The sequence below is a fragment of the Neolamprologus multifasciatus genome, chromosome 2 (assembly GCF_963576455.1).
Source record: "Neolamprologus multifasciatus chromosome 2, fNeoMul1.2, whole genome shotgun sequence".
Classification (NCBI taxonomy): domain Eukaryota; kingdom Metazoa; phylum Chordata; class Actinopteri; order Cichliformes; family Cichlidae; genus Neolamprologus; species Neolamprologus multifasciatus.
Window position 1 is genome coordinate 32,623,856 of NC_140440.1, and position 18,473 is coordinate 32,642,328.

The following is an 18,473-nucleotide window of genomic DNA, read 5'->3' on the forward strand; positions in this document are numbered from 1 at the left end:
GTCCCCAAGGCCTGTCTCCCTAGTTGGTGCAAAGAACAGAGACTATAAGCTATTGAAGTTGCCTTCCTATTTTCCTTCCCCAGCTCAAACAGAATACACAAATACAGGACTATGGATATTGAATGTCTCTAATCTCTCTTCCTTTGCCAAGCCTTTTTTTAACTTCTCTGAGTCTGGTTACAAAACATGGTAGAGTAGAAAAAAGCGCAGAGCAACAAAGAAAGTCCACATGCAGTTTTTTCTATTTTATTTTTCTTTGATTTCATGTTTTTACATATGTGCTTCCTCTTTTCTCCCCCAACAGTATACAGTATGGAACTTTCTACCAAAGAACCTGTTTGAACAATTTAGAAGAATTGCCAATTTCTACTTCCTTATCATCTTCCTGGTGCAGGTAAGGCCAAGCTTTGTCTGTATGCCAACTCAAACAGTGATGAGTGATATAATCTTTTTAAAATAAGGACTTTGTGGGTGCCTCTTGTTTATTTGATGGTGTTAATTTGTAGTCAGGTCCTCCATATGAAGGCTAGTTTCGGGCTTAATGTTTTTTTAAATTAAGTCTGAATAGATCAGTGTAAGTGATCGACATGCTGACTGTGCTGCCTGCATAAAAAAGGGGCGTGAGAAACTACATCCATGTGCATGTAGCCATAGCAGGTGTGCAATAGTAACAGGAAAAGTGTGTGTACAATTATATCAGGCGTGAAACTGCTCTACCTTATTTCCTTACTGGGCGTGTTCATTTGCGTGAACTGCAGAAAGTCAAAAAACGTTTATATTGAAGGCACACTGATCAGTACAATTGGTCATGTTTAAATGCCTTGCTTTACTACGCTCCCTACGTCTGTCATTTAATCCTGTTTATAACTTTCAAAGAACATGAAAAATTCAGCATTATGGCAAGTCATCAGCAGTTTAATTCAACGAACTCATTCATCCAAGACCTGGTCTCACATGGTTTTCAAGTAAAACGGAAAGAAATTTGAATAGTTGAAAGTTGCTTCTCACTTTGTCTGAGAATCCCATTTTAACAGGTTTGTAGTACTCTCATGCTAATCCCTGAATTTCTTTTTGTGTCACTGTTGCCTTGGTTTGTCTTGTCTGTGCTTAATTACTGGAAACTGAACTGGTTGAGGACGCTAACTAATCGACTTCAGCTGTACTTTTAAGTGACTCCTCTCCTCTCTGAAGATTTGTTATATACATCTGCTTTTTGCTCTTCCATTACCTCTTCCTAATGATCCATTTTTGTGGTCCATGGAAATGGAAACTAACTGGTTTCCTTTTAGCGATAACCTAAACTATGGCAGCAAAGGAGCCTTCTAGTGTAAACAGGTGCTTGTTTTAGACCTCGTCAAGAAGGAAGTCTCTGAGCTTCTGTTCCCAGAAACCCAATGTTTCAGTGTCAGAAATGAAATTAATCTCAAACAATATCACATTAAGTGTAATATTCATTTTCCCCAGCCTTTCTTCTCTAAGTTGTCTGGATTAATTCTATATTATATATATTATTCTGTATTCTGTCTTAGCTAATGCGTATGGATGCTGAATTTTTAATTTTTATTGTATGGAATTAATGTGAGAAGAATCAATGTATGTGAAGATGAGGAATTTCTACCTGTGATGTGTTCATTTTACAATGTTTGTGTGTGAATAAATGTATATATGTGCGCGTGTGTGAGCTTGCGGATGTTATGTATGAGTCAGTGGGTGTCCTGGGTGTTTACCCGAGCTGCAGTGTGGTTGGCATTTCTCCACTAATCCAGTTTCACTTGAGGGGTTCCTTATCCTAACCACTCAGTCTTTCCTATGCAGATTGCTATTATATTAGATGGTGTGAAACAGGTACGCAGATTGTGCGCTCGTTTTGCACTTGCATCTTACAGACAGAAATAAACCTTCACATTTCCCCCGAGAGGCTCAATGCAAATACTCTACCAACAACTAAATGTCATGCATCCTCCAACTCTGTTCTATCCTCCTTTTGTCTCACGTTGTCATTTGGCGTCTTTCTTTCTGTCTTTTTGTCTTTCTGTCTCACGTAACCTCCAATTCGCTGCAGCGCGGCACTGCTGACGTCAGCAGCCAGGAAGCCCTCTGTACATCTGAGTGCCACAAATAGACACAGGCTGATAAAAAAGCACCACTCTCCTATAAATAGCCCTGCGTGTCTTTGCTCGAATTTGATTGAATGGGAATAGAGCACTGTGAGAGAGTGGGAGAAATGGTGTTGAGAGGGTGAGAGAAAAGGAGAGACCGAGGGGGTGGAAAAAAAAGAGAGGACGAAGAGGTGGGAGGATGCGAGGACCCGCTGCTTTGGGACCCCGGGGAACTGCTGTCTGTCGCTCACTCTGACACACTTCCCGGCTCAGATGAAGGGCTTTCTGCTGCCCCGTTCTGCTGCTGTGATATCACACCAGCACATCAGCAGCAGTACACTCTTATTGCTGTGATTTTTATTTTTTTTGGCTTTGCATTTGGTGCAGTGGAGGCAAGCGTGTATAAAGTTGGTGGCGGTTGTTCTTAATGGGTGCAGATGAATTGAGAAAAGGTTGAGTATATGAATGTTTTATTTTTCTTAGGAGTAGCTGTGCATATAGTGACGTTCTGCTATACTTAAATTGCCACTGAGCCATTGCTGTTGTGTAAGTAGAAGCACACGTGCTTTCCAAGAATTTGTCCATGATATTCCTGACAATGGATACGTTGTGCTGAGTGAGATCAAATTGCGTGTATGTGTAACCACCTGGGGCTACACAACCTTGATGTTTTTAAATCACAAAAACAAGGAAGCACCACTTAGTGGTTTTAGCATTAAACACAAATCGTTTTTTTTAATTATAGCTAAACAGCAAAAATAGTTCAAGCAGGTTTAATATAGATGCATTAAATGTCAGTAAAAAACCTGTCTGTTCCAAAAATGGAGGCTGTCCTAGATACAGCGATGTCTTCGAGGCCTGTCAAGTGATTTGAAATTGTATCATAGTGTGGGATTAAGGTTGTTTTGTGTGGGTTTTGTTGATGAACAGATAAAATGCCACCATCAGCTCTTTCTTTTTTAGTCCTCTATTGAACAGTGGCTAAGGATAAATCAAAAGCAAACAACTCTGAGGCTGAAAGTTGGCTTTGTAAAGCATTTTCTTTATACTGTGGTAAACCTTTGCTGGGTTTTGCCATCTGGCTGCTGCATCAGAGAGATGTTAGTTTCTGTTTTTCTTTCTGTGATCAGACAAATCTAAATCCAGTCATGTAAACAAGAGGTGATGGACATTAAAGGGGGCCTATTATACTCATTTTCAACTCCATATTTTTAATACTGATCTCTACTAGTTTAGCATTTCATGATTCAAAGCTCAAAATAACCAGTTTGCAATCTTATACTGGGCATTGGTGCAAATCCTTAGGTCACCCACTATCTCAAACAAGCTGATTTATCTCATCTGCCTTTAGGGGTCACCTTCTCTTTAGTCCAGTTCTCATTGGCGGCTTTTCTCAAGAGACACTTTCATGACTGTGTAGCTATCTAGTCTTAAGATCTAAAGATTCTTGAAAGTATACCCCCAAATACTCTTGAATGATTGCTGGCTCTCCAACACATCAGACCACTGCGGCAATATTAATACTTTTATCTCACCAGAATAGCTACAAACATAATGCACTACTCTAAATCTTCAAATGGTGGAGGTGAACTTGTCTGTCTCTGCTTTGTAATGGATTTATCCTTTAATGAACTGTAATCACAGTAAGGTTCGGATGGATTTCTAGTGCACTGCCCTTGTACTTTTATGAGTGTGTTTTTGAATGGGTAAAGTATGTGGATCTGTGTTTGTGTCAGACAGCGCTTACCAAGTCTGCTGCCATTTTTATTTAATTTTCAGTTCAAGCGCAGCTGAGGAACACTGGACACTGCATCAAAACATATCCTACTTGAGCCGATGTCTATCTGACACTTTGTAATGCTCCTGTACAGAATATGAATGAGCTGGATGTGCTGTAATATCCAGTCTGGCTCATGGGGAGCCCAACTGCATTCTGCAGGATCAGAAATGCAAGCGTAAATCCTTCTGATAGTTTTAGTTCACATAAACACAAAGAGCTTTCTGTTTACTGAGATTTTAGCTGAGTGCATTGTGAGCCACTGCTCTTAAGCTGGATGTTTACCTGATCCTCACATTCTTATTACATACGTGACTTATAAATGCAAAAACCAAGTCTGATCCCCATGCTCTACCTCTAGATTCTCTCACGAAATCCTCAGGCAGGTAAGGTCGGTTTGTCAAAGCTTTCTGCTGGCCCTCTTCCACGCCTTGGCAGAGACACAGTAGTGTTGGAATGCCTGCAGATTAAGCACTCTATCCCTGGCTCACTTGATTAAAAGTTCCGTGGTCCAGAACCTCCTTCTCTCTCCTCCAAAATGTAAATGTCTCCCTTGTGTTCCTTACTGATGAACAAATATGGGAAGTAGTAGAAAAGGACTACACCCTGCATTTAGAGGGCCTGCCTCATCATGTGAACCGTTACCACACATCGCTGCTGTAGGAGGACTCTGTAGTGATGTATGTAAAAGCATATGTTTATTGCTGAGCGTTAACATTGCCTTTCTCTTTTTTTCTTCTTCCTATTAGGTGATAGTGGATACCCCCACCAGCCCAGTCACCAGTGGCCTACCATTATTTTTTGTGATTACAGTAACTGCTATCAAGCAGGTAAGATAAGTTCCTAATGAGAGTAAGTTTTGATAGCAGTCACTTTATTGTGATTTTATTTATTTATTTTTTTTTAAATAGCCATGTCTTATTGACCTCCTTCTCTGTATAACACAGCCCCCGTTTCTTCATAACTGCCTTGGTGTGATTTTTGTGTAAAGTACGTGCCTAATGCTCTCTTGGGTTTTGTATTAATGTGCTCTGCTGGTGAATTCTGATTGGGGTGTAGATGAAATAGCCTCTAGGGGAGTGTTAGCAAATGAAGAGAGAGACTATTTCAGAGGTACAAATTATCAAGGGGAGTATCTGTTTCTTTGACTCTATTGCTTCCCTGTCCCAGCTTTAGATGTATTGTTTTAAGATCGGCTTTTTAGTTAGTCTACAGCTGCGGCTTTGAAATGCACAATAATGGGTGGATTTCCTTACAATAATATATGGGGTCCACTGATAACACATGTCCGTGTTCATTCGTGGTAGTGCTGTTAGTATATTTTTTCTCACTGGTTTATACTGTGGAGTTCTGTGAACAAGGCTCAGGTAGTTCCTGCACACATAAAGACGGCGAATGAGATGGTGAAGATAAGGTGTTGCTCGTGCTTAAATAGTCTTTCCTCTCCGGCTGTATACTTCCTGCCAGAAAGTTTGGAAAAATAATTTCAAACTGACTTTTGAACTAAACTGAGTCCAGGATGAAGGAGAGGGATGATCCTGTTAATGCAAACTGACTGATATGTTGAGTGTGGCAAAGCACTGGCAACAGAAAAGGACGATATAACACACGGGAAAGAATAACGAGAAGCCCGTTAAGAACTAAACGATTCTTGATAACTTTATATAAAATGTTCATGTATTTAAGTGAAATTTTTGTTTAGCAGAGACCAAGACCTCACATTTTTGGTTGTGTGAGCTAATTTATATGGCAGATGCTTCATTATTGTTTGTATTTTTGACTGAATAATTATATGGATAATAATAATAATAGGAATAAGAATCTTTGCATCACTAAACCAGACTTGATCCTCCTATTATCCTGTAATCCTGCTTTTTGGCTCACACTCAGCCTTGGCACACATTTTGGTTTACCCCTCTATTCTCATCTCCTCCATATCCATCACTATCTTAGAGACCTCATAAAGTCCACACTTGGTTTTGTGGCTCTTGCTGCTGCAGCCTTTGAAATTATCTTTTTACCTGACTCAGTATTATTTCATTTTATACTGTTTCTCTGCACTGCTGGACAATCACCATCTCATTCTGCTGCTGTAGGCACTTCTATACGTAATGATGACATGCTGGATGTGGAAATTTAATTGTATGAATTGACATTCATGTTTTATACTCTTCCATGGACATGACGGATGCCGCTTGTAGGCTGATGAAACTTCTTTCACCGTTAAGAAGCCGTAAAACATTCAGGGCACACCCCTTAGTTTGACAGCTAGTGCTGTACTGTGGGCCTTTTTATACTGACATCAGTTAGAACTGTCAGTGTCCCATAGGTACAGATGTCACGGAAAAGGTTTCTACTTTTTGTTGTGCTAAGCAATGCTATTCTGATTTTGATATATTGCCACAGGGATATGAGGACTGGCTGCGGCACAAGGCTGACAATGAGGTGAATAAGTACCGAGTGACAGTGCTTGAAGATGGCCGGAGGATACAAAAAGAGAGTGAGAAGATCAAGGTACTTTGTAGCAGCAGATGCATCCTAGCTGAAGTGAAAAATAAAATAATTCCTCCAATATATATGCAGAGAAAGGCTGCTGGCAGCTATAGTCTCCTGAGCTGATCTGATGCTCAGACATGTTTGTAAAGGCAACTTATTTATCCAGTGAGTTCTACTTTTAAAGACCTATAGTTGGCTGGCTCACTTTAAGTAGCTTTCAGGATTTTAATATGAACAAATTTTGTATTTGGTCATCTTTTATTTATTTATTTAACTTTATTATGGTAGAGATCTGCTTGTACAGCTGACACCACTCGGCATACAGCTGTCACTACCAAAGCTTTGTTATGTGTTGTTTATGCGTTGTATAAAACAGCTGTTCCCAGCACAGGAGCCAACATAAGCTTACTGCTAGCTACTTTTGCTAAAATAAACATTTAAAATACAGGCAGGTTTTTGTCACTGCTTGGCAGTCCAAACCTGAGCTCAAAGAAGATTATGAATTGTTCTTGTTTTCACTTTTAGTATCTGGGTTTTTACTCACTGATCACAACAACTTCACAGGGACCTGGCAGTCATATGTATTTATAAGTCTTCTTAGTGATAAAAGTAATTTAAAGTTGTTTGAACTTCTGCCATTCATCCTGTGCGCGATTCTTCTGAAAAGAGGGAGAAAGCGCACTGTGTCTTCACAAATGGTCTTTGGTCGCGTTTCTCCAGGTGGGAGATGTTTTGGAGGTGGAGGAAGACGAGACCTTTCCCTGTGATTTAATATTGCTGCAGTCTAGCCGAGACGATGGCACATGTTTTGTTACCACAGCAAGTCTGGATGGAGAATCGAATCATAAAGTAAGATAAGTGTATTACTTTTCAATCGTTTTGCATAGAAGAATTTGAATTAAAAGTAGTTCCAGATGACGTTTGGAAGAAGCAGATGAAGTTATAGTTAATGTGCGTTCATTTGATGAATATTAGGTAATAAGAGAGGAGGAGTGGATGTAGAAGAACAGTAAAGAATGCATTTGCACTTGCCTAGATACATGTTAAAATAATTGTGTAGTTATAATTCAGGGAATCTTGATTTATTTTCATTGAATGCTGGTTAGGGCTGCCACGATTAGTCGACTAGTCACGATTACGTCAACTATCAAAATCGTCGACGACTGATTTAATAGTCGACGCGTTGTTTGAAGCTTTGTAAGATCACAAAAGATGCAGGAAAAAGTAGTAGGATTTAAGAGTGTAATAACGGACTGAAACAGAAGATGGCAGCACTGCATGTACAAGGATGCCAGCTGCCGTTAAACCCCGAAGAAGAAGAAGTTGTGTCCCAGAATTCATAGCGCAGCCCAGCTCAGTTTACAACAATGACGGTAGCTAGTTTTAATATTACTCTTATTATTCTTTCTGGGTCACAAAATAAACATTTGACATATTTTCAGGCGAGAATGTAGCTGTGTAAACCTCAAATATCTGCTCAGTTTATCAAGACACCACATATTTTCAAAAGCGCTCAGACGTTTTCGGAGACGTCTGTTACCCACTAGCTCGATAGCTAGCCGGGGGCTAGGCTCACTAGAGCCGTGAGAACACCGGACTCTGGGCAAATCGTTTTCAAACCCACTGCCGTCTTTCGCTACTCAGGTTAAATATATATAAGTCACTTAGATAACTTCAAAATGTTATTGTTTGGCTTTTTTTTAGTATTTTATTTGTTCCTGAGTAAATCGGTTTGGCTGAGATTAAAGTTATAGTTTTTACACAGCTGAATAAACATCAAGCAGACAGCTGATTATCAGAAGTGTGAGATGCTTGAGAATATACTCCGGTGTCCTGTTATATTTTAGATAGCAAGGAGTTTATTAAACTTCACCGAAACAATCTGCAAATTTCATTAAAATTTAATAAACTATCATCTTGTCTTTATTTTTAGTTAGCACATACCTTAAACACTTCAAGCTGTAAGCTAATGATAGTTATATAAGAGCAGATGCTGCTGGTGCAATAAGCTGTACGTTTTACGTCCAATGGATGCATGATCTGATTAGTCGAGGAATTGCAAAAATAATCGGTGACTAGTCGACTATCAAAATAATCGTTTGTGGCAGCCCTAATGCTGGTCTTACTTTAAAGAAGTCTCACTTTTGTTTAGTTGCCAAAAAATGTGTTCCTGTCTGTTTGTGCTCGAGTGTATTGGTATTTTTTCCTTCTTAATTTTCCGTGTTGTGTGTGAGTGAGAAGCAGTGGAAGTTAAAGCGATCAATAACCTAAGTTGGTCACAGCTCACGCTTTTTCTCGGTCTGCCTCTTCTACTTGTCCAGACACACTACACAGTGCCAGACACGGAGCGCGATGTGGAATCTCTCAACGCCACCATTGAGTGCGAACAGCCACAGCCTGACCTTTACAAGTAGGCAATCATCATGTGGTCCCAACGGATTTACACTACAAGCATGTGGTGCCTGTGATTTGCTGAGGAGTGGATTAACTTAATGCCAGATTAAAAAAAATGCCTGCAATGACTCTGATATTAACATGCAGATTGTTAATCGGGCAAGCCATAGTGCATTTATGGGATAATAACTTGGTCTCTCCAAGACGAACTTAATTCTTACTTAAGTGTAGTTCTATGTCTAAAGACAATATGTCTATATAGGTCAACTTTGGGGCAAGCAGTGAAACTATTATAATTTAAAATCATACCTGAAGATGAAGGTGTGAATATTCCGAGCTAATGAAAGTGACAATATAGCTGACTACAAGTATTAGGCAGTACTCTAAACTTCCAGATTTTAAGGTCAGTGAATATTTAGGGGTGCGGGAAAAAATCGATACTGTGTAGTATCGTGATATTTTGTTTGCTAATAATGTATCGATACAGGGACAGCAGAAATCGATATTTTGTTACAAAAAAGGTTTTTGTGCTCTGACTTCAGAGCATGTTGATCCTTTTTCTGAGCAAGAATCCTGACATTCCTTCAGTGTCCAAATGTGTTTAACTTTTTTTTATGGCAGCAATAAACATGACAGTTTACTTATTTTAATTTAAGACATGTTTTATTTTCATTAAGTTTAAAACTTTTTTATTTAATGTAAAATTATGTTTTGTTTTAATTTACTTTCAAATTCTTCAGTTGCTGAAGGGGCTGCATAGTTTTCATAAACTGCATAGTTCAGAATAGCTATAATTGTACCAGATGGTTGCGTTCAGTTAAGTTGGACTAGACTGTAATACAAACCGTTCAGTTTGTCAACAATAAAACTGAAATGAGAGAAAGACTGAGTGTGAGACTTTGATATTAGATAAAATGAATATTGATAAAGTTTACCTTTATGTACAGAATCTGAATATCGCAAAATATTTAAAAAAATTGCAATAATATCGTATCGTGGGATGTATGGTGATTCCCACCTCTATGAATATTTAGCTTTGAGTAATTAATGAACTCAGAAAAGATTCGAATACCTCAAGTTCAAATCTCTTCCACTCTTAACACAATAGTTGCTCACAAATCACTTCATCTGTTTGAGCATATGCCGTTGTGTTCCAGGTTTGTCGGTCGTATGCACATCTACAAAAACAATGAGGAGCCTTCGCTAAGGTGAGAGCACTCGTGTCCAACCAAGTCTGCATAGTTTAAAGAAACAAAATCTAAACAGTTGTTTATTTGTTTCCCTTTACATAACCAGCAAATCATTATTTCCTTGATCCTTTATAGCAGACAAGCATTAAAATAAAAACAGACTGGCAGGGATTTAGCCACTGCTTCCAAAGCACTCCCACAGGCATTTATCATTGACTGCTTTGTAATGACCATATAAACAAATGCCAGTGTCCTTCTCAAGAACACTGGAACCGGTGTGAGCCCAGACTGCAGGCATACTGTGTACTGTCACTGCGTATATTAGAGTGGATGCCAGCTTCCCTGCCAGGTTTCCATTTAGAGGATAGAGGGGTGTGGATTCCACAGCAACTGTATGACTAAATAGGTGGATCTGCTGATGTGATTGTGCAGGTCACTGGGCCCAGAAAACCTCCTGCTGAAAGGAGCAACTTTAAAGAACACTCAAAGCATCTGTGGTAAGTCAACAATAGCTTTTTTTACTGGTACCATATTAAAGATGGCTCGATATCTTAAAGACTGATGTTTTTTCTTATTTTCTTTTTTAAGGTGTTGCAGTTTACACCGGCATGGAGACAAAGATGGCTCTTAACTACCAAGGGAAATCTCAGAAACGCTCTGTTGTGGAAAAGTAAGTTTACAGGGAAACACAATATGTATAAAACAAGTCTAAAAAAATACCTTTGATACTCACTAATTTGAGTTTTTATGTCTACAGGTCTATCAATGCCTTCCTTTTGGTTTACCTTTGCATATTAGTGAGCAAGGCCTTAGTGTGTACTACACTTAAGTATGTATGGCAGAGCAAGCCTGGACAGGATGAGCCCTGGTACAACGAGAAAACTCTGAAAGAAAAGGAAACCAATCTGGTGAGTTTGCATTTTAGAAAACCAATGAAAACAAACATTATAGGAAAAAAAGGAAAACTGAGGAAAATAAAACATGTCTAAAGCAGAACTAGAAGAACAGCTGTTGCAAGAAAAATGGCTAATATGGCTTGTTAGATAAGTTTCATCATACTGTTATTGTGTACTACATACATACATACATACTGAGGCCTATGTTAATTCAATAGTAATTATTATAATCCTTAAAGGGCTGCTGAGGGAACTCTATACATAGTTTTAAAGTTCTTATAAAATGAGCAAAATGGCCACTGTTGCCATATGAGGTAGTCCGTTTCATGTCATCTGTTAACCTTCTGCTTTAGCCCGTATTGAACATTGTGACTGCCATTTCCTCATTTTTGTTGCAAGTATAAACAGTGACGTCTAGGACTGCAGAATGGTTTCTTAGAATTGCTTAGGTTATGGAGAAAATGATGCAAACCGCAACTCACTCTTTCTCTCTCTATACATATTTATACAGTGTGTGTATATATACATATATCTCTATATATATATGTAAATATATTATGTGCCTCTTTGTTTTTTTTACCAACAGTACCTTAACATGTTCACCGACTTCCTGTCCTTCATGGTGCTCTTCAACTTCATCATTCCAGTGTCCATGTATGTGACCGTTGAAATGCAGAAGTTTTTGGGATCGTTTTTCATATCCTGGGATAAAGATTTCTTTGACAGTGAAATTGAGGAAGGGGCACTGGTCAACACCTCAGACCTCAATGAAGAGCTGGGACAGGTCATTATGTTTTCTGTAAACTCTGCATTTCTGTGTCCAAAAATGTTCAATTATGTTAACTAAATTCTTCTATTGTTTATAAAAACTTTAAAGCTTTTCCTGAGCATTTCATCTCCAGCATCTATGAACGATGTCCAGATGTAATCTGTAGAACAATCACTAGCACTATGATGTAGTTTTCCATCCAAACAAGTTTATATTTTATACTGAATTTTGTGTATTTTAAAAAGCAAAACTTCTACCCGAGACTAATGTAACTGCTTCTTTAAAATGAATTCTCCTTGTTTCGTTTTTATTATGGCACTGCTGACTTAAAGGGCGCTGCCATAGATCAGTCACACTTGGTTTGCCAGATGATTATTTGAGTTAAAGGTGATGCTCCGTTAAACTGATTAATGCAGTGTAATTTCCTCCGGGAAGTAATCGCCTAATATTATTGTTGGAGGCTTTTAAACGAGAAACGGAATTTTTATGGTTTTGGAAGTGCGTGTCATTTTTGTTTTCATGTTGCCTGTAGGTGGAGTACGTCTTCACAGACAAGACGGGGACCCTAACTCAGAATAACATGGAGTTCATAGAGTGCTGCATTGATGGCCACCAATACAAGTACAGGGACGCGAGCTCGGAGGTGGACGGATTCTGCGTTACAGATGGACCTGTGAACACAGTACAACAGAAAGCTGGCAGGGTGAGCATTGTGGTGTCCCGCCATCTGTTGTAAAAGTCATACAAGGATTAACATATGGCCATTACATAGCTCGATGCCCAGAAACACCCTTTATTGGTCACCCCGGTACATTCTCCTTGACATGTCGACATATGCGCTATAACATAGCGGAGGGAAGGAGCTGCATGCTCCTGACACGAGTGCTTGATAACACTTCACAGACTATTGCACTTAATTACTTGTGCTGATAAGGGGTCAGTTTGGTTATAAATTCTAGGCGTTATCCAAACTCCAGCTACTGTATATAGCTCCTTGTTTGGTTGTTAATAATTAAGGGGAAAAAAAAGATTCATGAATTTATTTTAAGGTTTATGAATGAATTTTCTACTTGTAAAGCCCTATATTTTTTTTTTAACAGTATTAAGCCACGTTTACGTAATTTTCATAGGAAAGGGAAGAGCTGTTTCTGCGTGCCCTGTGCCTGTGCCACACAGTCCAGGTAAAGGAGTCTACAGAGCAGGGTCAAGATGGACGGATGGACCAGGTGGATGGATTAATGGTAGATGGACAAGTGGTCCCTCCACTGCAGGAGCAGAGGGGCTTTATAGCCTCCTCACCTGATGAGATTGCTTTGGTCCAGGGTGCAATGAGGTAAGAGGTTTGGTGTGATTTCAGGTGGCTGTTTGACAAGCACACAGTTGGAATTGATAAACCTAAGGAAAATGTAACTGGTATAATTTCGTTATAATATTTATTGAGAACATAAAAGCCATTTGTGTTTTGATTCGTCTCGATCTCAGGTACGGCTTCACATTTCTCGGCCTCGAAAGTAAAACCATGAAAATTCTCAACAGGACAAATGACGTTGAAATGTAAGTTAGTCGTTTCTTGGAATGACTTTTCTTTTTTAAAAATCTCAGTTATTAAGATAAGATAAGATAAGATAACCTTTATTAGTCCCACACGTGGGAAATTTGTTTTGTCACAGCAGGAAGTGGACAGTGCAAAAGTTATGAAGCAAAAATTAGAATACAATAAGAATAAATACAGTACACAACTGTACAGAATAGAATAAAATAAAATACTATATACAGTAGAATAAAATAGAATAAAATATACAATAAGAAAAAAATGGAATACAAATGCTTTATACAACTGAGTAAAAATACAACGATGCCAGAAAAGATTATTGCACATTAGTGTTATTGCACGTTTGTGGATGTGTGTGTTTGATCAGTTAAAGTCTTTGTTGTGGAGTCTGACAGCAGTGGGGAGGAAAGACCTGCGAAATCTCTCCGTTTGTATTTGTATTGTTTGTATTTAAATTACATCGTTTCTTTCCTCTGCGTACATCCTATAGGTATGAATTGCTTCACGTGTTGAACTTTGACCCAGTCAGAAGGCGAATGAGTGTAATCGTCAGATCAATATCAGGTGAGCTTAAGGTTACTGTCAATGTTATTGGAATGCTAATAAAATAGCGTTGGCCAGCAGATCCCTGATGCTGGGTGTCTGTATAATAGTGTGTTTTTGTGCCCAGGTGAAACGCTGCTTTTTTGTAAGGGAGCCGACTCCTCCATCTTCCCCCGAGTCAAACAGGAGGAAGTTGAAACGATACGCATGCATGTGGAGCGTAATGCAACAGTACGTGGTGGAAAACATCTCGTTTTCCTAAATTTCCAACTGTTGGAATGATTTCATTGCGTAACATTTTGTCTTTTATAACATCAGCTGCTATTTTACTGTTTAGGATGGTTACCGGACACTGTGTGTGGCCTACAAACATCTTACCGCTGAGGAGTATGACCAGGTAGATTCAGGATTAAGGGAAGCTAGACTGGCTCTGCAGGACAGAGAGGAGAAGCTCATGGCTGTTTACAACCAAGTGGAGACTGGAATGAATCTAATTGGAGCTACTGCTGTTGAAGATCGGTGGGTGCTCACACAAAACGTATAACTGTGCTGCTCTTAATTGTGAAACTGCTGAAATATGTTGATTCTGTTCATCTGGACGTAGTTTTCTGTGTTGAAACCTGCTGAATATCCTTAAATCTGCATACTTGTGCTGTTCTTGCCCCTTAATAAACATCAGTGCCAAAAAATTTGGATATTGAAATCCTCAGCACAGAGAAATCCCAGAATACACAATATTATTCATATGGAAACCAAAGGAATGCAAAAGCCTGTGATGAGCACATCACCAAGCCTTGTCTGGACTTGCTCTTTGTTATGTTGCTGCAATGAGTTAATTCCTCCCTTTGGGGATGTTTTAAATGTCATCAACTGTCACTTTTTTCACCATGTATGATTTTGGCTTTCTATTTTCATCTGATTAGTTTAATATCAGCTAAAAGCCCTTCTTTTTAGAGCGTTTTAATTTAAGCTCACACTGCCATCTTGTGGTTAAGTTGTGACCTACAATCAAAGATTCCAGCTTTTAAAAATAGACTGCATAAATTGCAAAAGTTTAGGTCTAAAACACATGCATTGCCTATAACAGAGGAAGTAAACATATTCCCGAATCACCATTTATTCATCATTTAATACACAAACACTCACACTTTTAAAGGACAACGCCTTCCCAAACCATTATGACATGAAATTTGGTAATTTAGCTTAGCTTTTTTTTTTTGTTTTGTTTTTTTTTGTTTGTTTGTTTTAAACACATGTATATAAACTATACATAATTGTAGGCATTCTTGCTGCTAGTAGTCATAATGATCCTTTTCTATTTCTTATTCTACAGTCTTCAAGAGGAGGCAGCAGAGACTATGGAGGCTCTGCAGGGAGCAGGTATTAAAGTGTGGGTCTTAACAGGAGACAAGATGGAGACGGCCAAATCCACCTGCTATGCTTGCAGATTGTTCAAGAGGAACACAGAGCTGTTGGAGCTAACAGTGCGTACTCTAGAGTCTCCGGGAAAAAGGCGTGAGGACCGACTGCACGACCTCTTGCTCGAGTACCACAAGAAAACTGTACAGGATGCACCACCAGCAAAGACACGTGTTGCCAGGTTGGCACCTTAGATTACAAAAGCCTGTGTGCTATGTACTGGCATTATTCTGATTTTTTTTATTTTTTGGCTTTTTATTAGGGGGTGGTGGGGCAATAGTTAAAAAAAATAACATTAGTAACGATTATAGTAACTATTAGTAACTATTTGTCTACTCTGTATTGCAGGAATTGGTCCAGCCAGGATTATGGTTTTATAGTAGATGGAGCCACTCTGTCGATGGTGCTCAACTCATCCTCTGAAAACAACTTACATGACTATAAGGACCTATTTCTGCAGATATGTCAAAACTGCACGTCTGTGCTCTGCTGCCGCATGGCTCCCTTACAAAAGGCGCAGGTCAGAACAGCGATTTAATAAGCTGAGAAATAAAACTGAATTGATTTCTTTCACAGTGAAAGATTATTTCTGATTTTATTCAGCTGTTGTGCCTCTGTATCAATCTATCTATAGATAGTTAAAATGGTGAAGAACTCCAAAGGCAGCCCAATTACCCTTTCCATTGGAGATGGAGCCAATGATGTCAGCATGATTTTGGAAGCTCATGTAGGCATTGGTAAGAAATGTGATGCTGAAGCTGATTTAGCCATCTTTAATTACTCTTCTATGTGTAGTGGAGTGCAGAAATGTGTCATTTGTTTTGGGCCTTGGTGTTTCAGGCATTAAGGGGAAAGAGGGTCGACAGGCGGTGAGGAACAGTGATTATGCCATCCCCAAACTGAAGCACCTCAAGAAACTTTTGTTGGGACATGGGCATCTCTACTATGTTCGCATTGCACACCTGGTGCAGTATTTCTTTTATAAGGTAAGTGGAGATTCTGTGTCCAGGAGCACTAGGAGCACCCACTAGAGCCTGACAGATATATTGTTTGAATGATATTAGCTTTTTGCTGATATGTCAGTATCAGCATAACGTGACCACAATATGGGTCTCAATGTTTTCCACCAGTTGTAACTTCCCTTTTGTGAAAACACATGTTTGGAATGCTACAAACACAACGATCAGGTGCTCAGAGTGTAAATGACTAATCAGCATCTTGATTTGGAAATAAAACAAGTTCATGTTTAACCTGCATGGTTACATTTTGTCAGATAAAAAAGGTTTGTGATATATGTGGGCATTTCGTGTGCCTGAATGAAAAGAAATATTGACCCATACATTGGATTTTTAAATCAGTACATACCAGTTTCAATCTTAAAAATCCTATATTGGTGCTGGTGCAGTGGTTAGCGCTGTCACCTCACAACAAGAAGATCCTGTGTTTGGATCCACTGGCTGACTGGAGTTTGCATGTTCTCCCTGCTTGTGCGTGGCCTCATTGGCTTTCCCACAATCTAAATTGGCAGGTGTGAACGTGAGCATGAGTGATTGTCTCGTTTTGTCAGTCAAGCCATTAGAGGTGGGAATCACTATACATCCCACGATACAATATTATCACAATACTTAACGCACGATACGATATTATTGCAATTTTTAAAAATATTTTGCGATATTCAGATTCTGTACATAAAGGTAAACTTTATCAATATTGATTTTATCTAATATCAAAGTCTTGCACTCAGTCTTTCTCTCATTTCAGTTTTATTGTTGACAAACTGAACGGTTTGTATTACAGTCTAGTCCAACTTAACTGAATCAACCATCTGGTACAATTATAGCTATTCTGAACTATGCAGTTTATGAAAACTATGCAGCCCCTTCAGCAACTGAAGAATTTGAAAGTAAATTAAAACAAAATATAATTTTACAATAAATAAAAAAGTTTTAAACTTAATTAAAATAAAACATGTCTTAAATTAAAATAAGTAAACTGTCATGTTTATTGCTGCCAAAAAAAAAGTTAAACACATTTGGACAGTGAAGGAATGTCAGGATTCTTGCTCAGAAAAAGGATCAACATGCTCTGAAGTCAGAGCACAAAAACCTTTTTTGTAACAAAATATCGATTTCTGCTGTCCCTGTATCGATACATTATTAGCAAACAAAATATCACCATACTACACAGTATCGATTTTTTCCCCCACCCCTACTAGCCATAGACTGACAACCTTTAGCTCCACCGCAATCCTGAAACCTGGATAAGCAGAAGGAAATGGATGGATACACACACGCTCATACACATATAGTCTTACATGCGAGACTGATTTTTTTAGGTTGAACTCTGTATGACCCTGTTTTCATTCTCTGTTCGCCTGCAGAATCTTTGCTTCATCTTACCACAGTTTTTGTACCAGTTCTTCTGCGGCTGTTCCCAGCAAGTAAGTATATCTAATTGAGGTTCAAAGACATTCTGAACATGAAAGGAAGTAGTGTTCGCTAAAATCACACCTCTGTGTGCTCCCGATTGCTCAGCTCTTGTCCTCACAATCCCCTTTCCTCACTGTCCCTGGGATGTATGCACTTTGTTATCGTCATACAATATAAATAGGCAAAACTCACGCCGGTCATGTTGTGCCACCACGAATACACCATGACACAATATGGATATTTTGGAATCCTGGTGGCATTTGTTTGTTTTCCTAGTTTTAGAAAAAAAATTAAAATAGGAGAAAAATCTTATGGAAATTCTTTGGAGCACAAGGATTCATTTTATTATTATTATGACATCTGTCATCCTTTTTAAGATCACTGAGTGATTATATTTTTGTGTGAAAGGTGATTTTCTTTTCTTTTCTTTTGTTTTTTTTTTGGTTTCCTCATCATGCCTCTGGTCTCTGATATAGATCTTTCACAAGCACATGAAAGATGTATATAAGCTTGCTCATGACGTGCTCTGTGCTCAAGTTATGGTTGTGTGTACGAGTTGTGTCCTCTCCGTGATATTAACCCCTCCTCCTTACCAACCCTTCCCTCGTCAACCTTTCCTCCTGCTCCCATCCTCCCCAGCCCCTGTATGATGCGGCCTATCTGACGATGTACAACATCTGCTTCACCTCTATGCCCATCCTGGCTTACAGTCTTTTCGAACAGCACATTTCCATTGAGATGCTCCTGGAAAATGCTACCCTCTACAGGTAAACTGGGTTATAAAAGTAGATGTGCTTGTTATGTTCTGTCCTTTCATCACAAATCCCACAGTAATGGAGATTGGGAGATTCTTTTCTTATGTTTTAAATCTAGACTTGGAAGGATTTCTGTGTCTGTGCAACACTTCAC

At 38.9% G+C, this 18,473-nt stretch overlaps 1 protein-coding gene and 1 long non-coding RNA gene across 7 annotated transcripts in view; one reads left to right on the plus strand and one right to left on the minus strand.

The window, feature by feature from the left end:
* LOC146524889 (uncharacterized) overlaps positions 1–18,473 on the minus strand; it is a 275,208-nt gene that overhangs the window by 107,114 nt on the left and 149,621 nt on the right. The gene's annotated exons all lie outside the window — the stretch shown is intronic.
* atp11c (ATPase phospholipid transporting 11C (ATP11C blood group)) overlaps positions 1–18,473 on the plus strand; it is a 44,849-nt gene that overhangs the window by 19,170 nt on the left and 7,206 nt on the right. For 5 of the 6 annotated variants that reach the window (XR_014875686.1, XM_085170124.1, XM_085170134.1 and 2 more), the window contains exons 3-24: positions 305–394; positions 4,626–4,706; positions 6,283–6,390; positions 7,093–7,221; positions 8,694–8,782; positions 9,924–9,974; positions 10,389–10,453; positions 10,545–10,626; positions 10,714–10,864; positions 11,439–11,636; positions 12,154–12,324; positions 12,752–12,954; positions 13,104–13,175; positions 13,664–13,737; positions 13,844–13,947; positions 14,054–14,235; positions 15,050–15,316; positions 15,484–15,655; positions 15,770–15,872; positions 15,976–16,121; positions 17,516–17,575; positions 18,204–18,331. Coding sequence is in view for 5 of the 6 variants with exons in the window: in XM_085170124.1 (XP_085026250.1) it covers positions 305–394; positions 4,626–4,706; positions 6,283–6,390; positions 7,093–7,221; positions 8,694–8,782; positions 9,924–9,974; positions 10,389–10,453; positions 10,545–10,626; positions 10,714–10,864; positions 11,439–11,636; positions 12,154–12,324; positions 12,752–12,954; positions 13,104–13,175; positions 13,664–13,737; positions 13,844–13,947; positions 14,054–14,235; positions 15,050–15,316; positions 15,484–15,655; positions 15,770–15,872; positions 15,976–16,121; positions 17,516–17,575; positions 18,204–18,331 (2,726 nt within the window). In the remaining variant the exon portion in view is untranslated. The remainder of the gene's footprint in view (positions 1–304; positions 395–4,625; positions 4,707–6,282; positions 6,391–7,092; positions 7,222–8,693; positions 8,783–9,923; positions 9,975–10,388; positions 10,454–10,544; positions 10,627–10,713; positions 10,865–11,438; positions 11,637–12,153; positions 12,325–12,751; positions 12,955–13,103; positions 13,176–13,663; positions 13,738–13,843; positions 13,948–14,053; positions 14,236–15,049; positions 15,317–15,483; positions 15,656–15,769; positions 15,873–15,975; positions 16,122–17,515; positions 17,576–18,203; positions 18,332–18,473) is intronic. The other variant, XM_085170158.1, reaches the window with a different exon arrangement.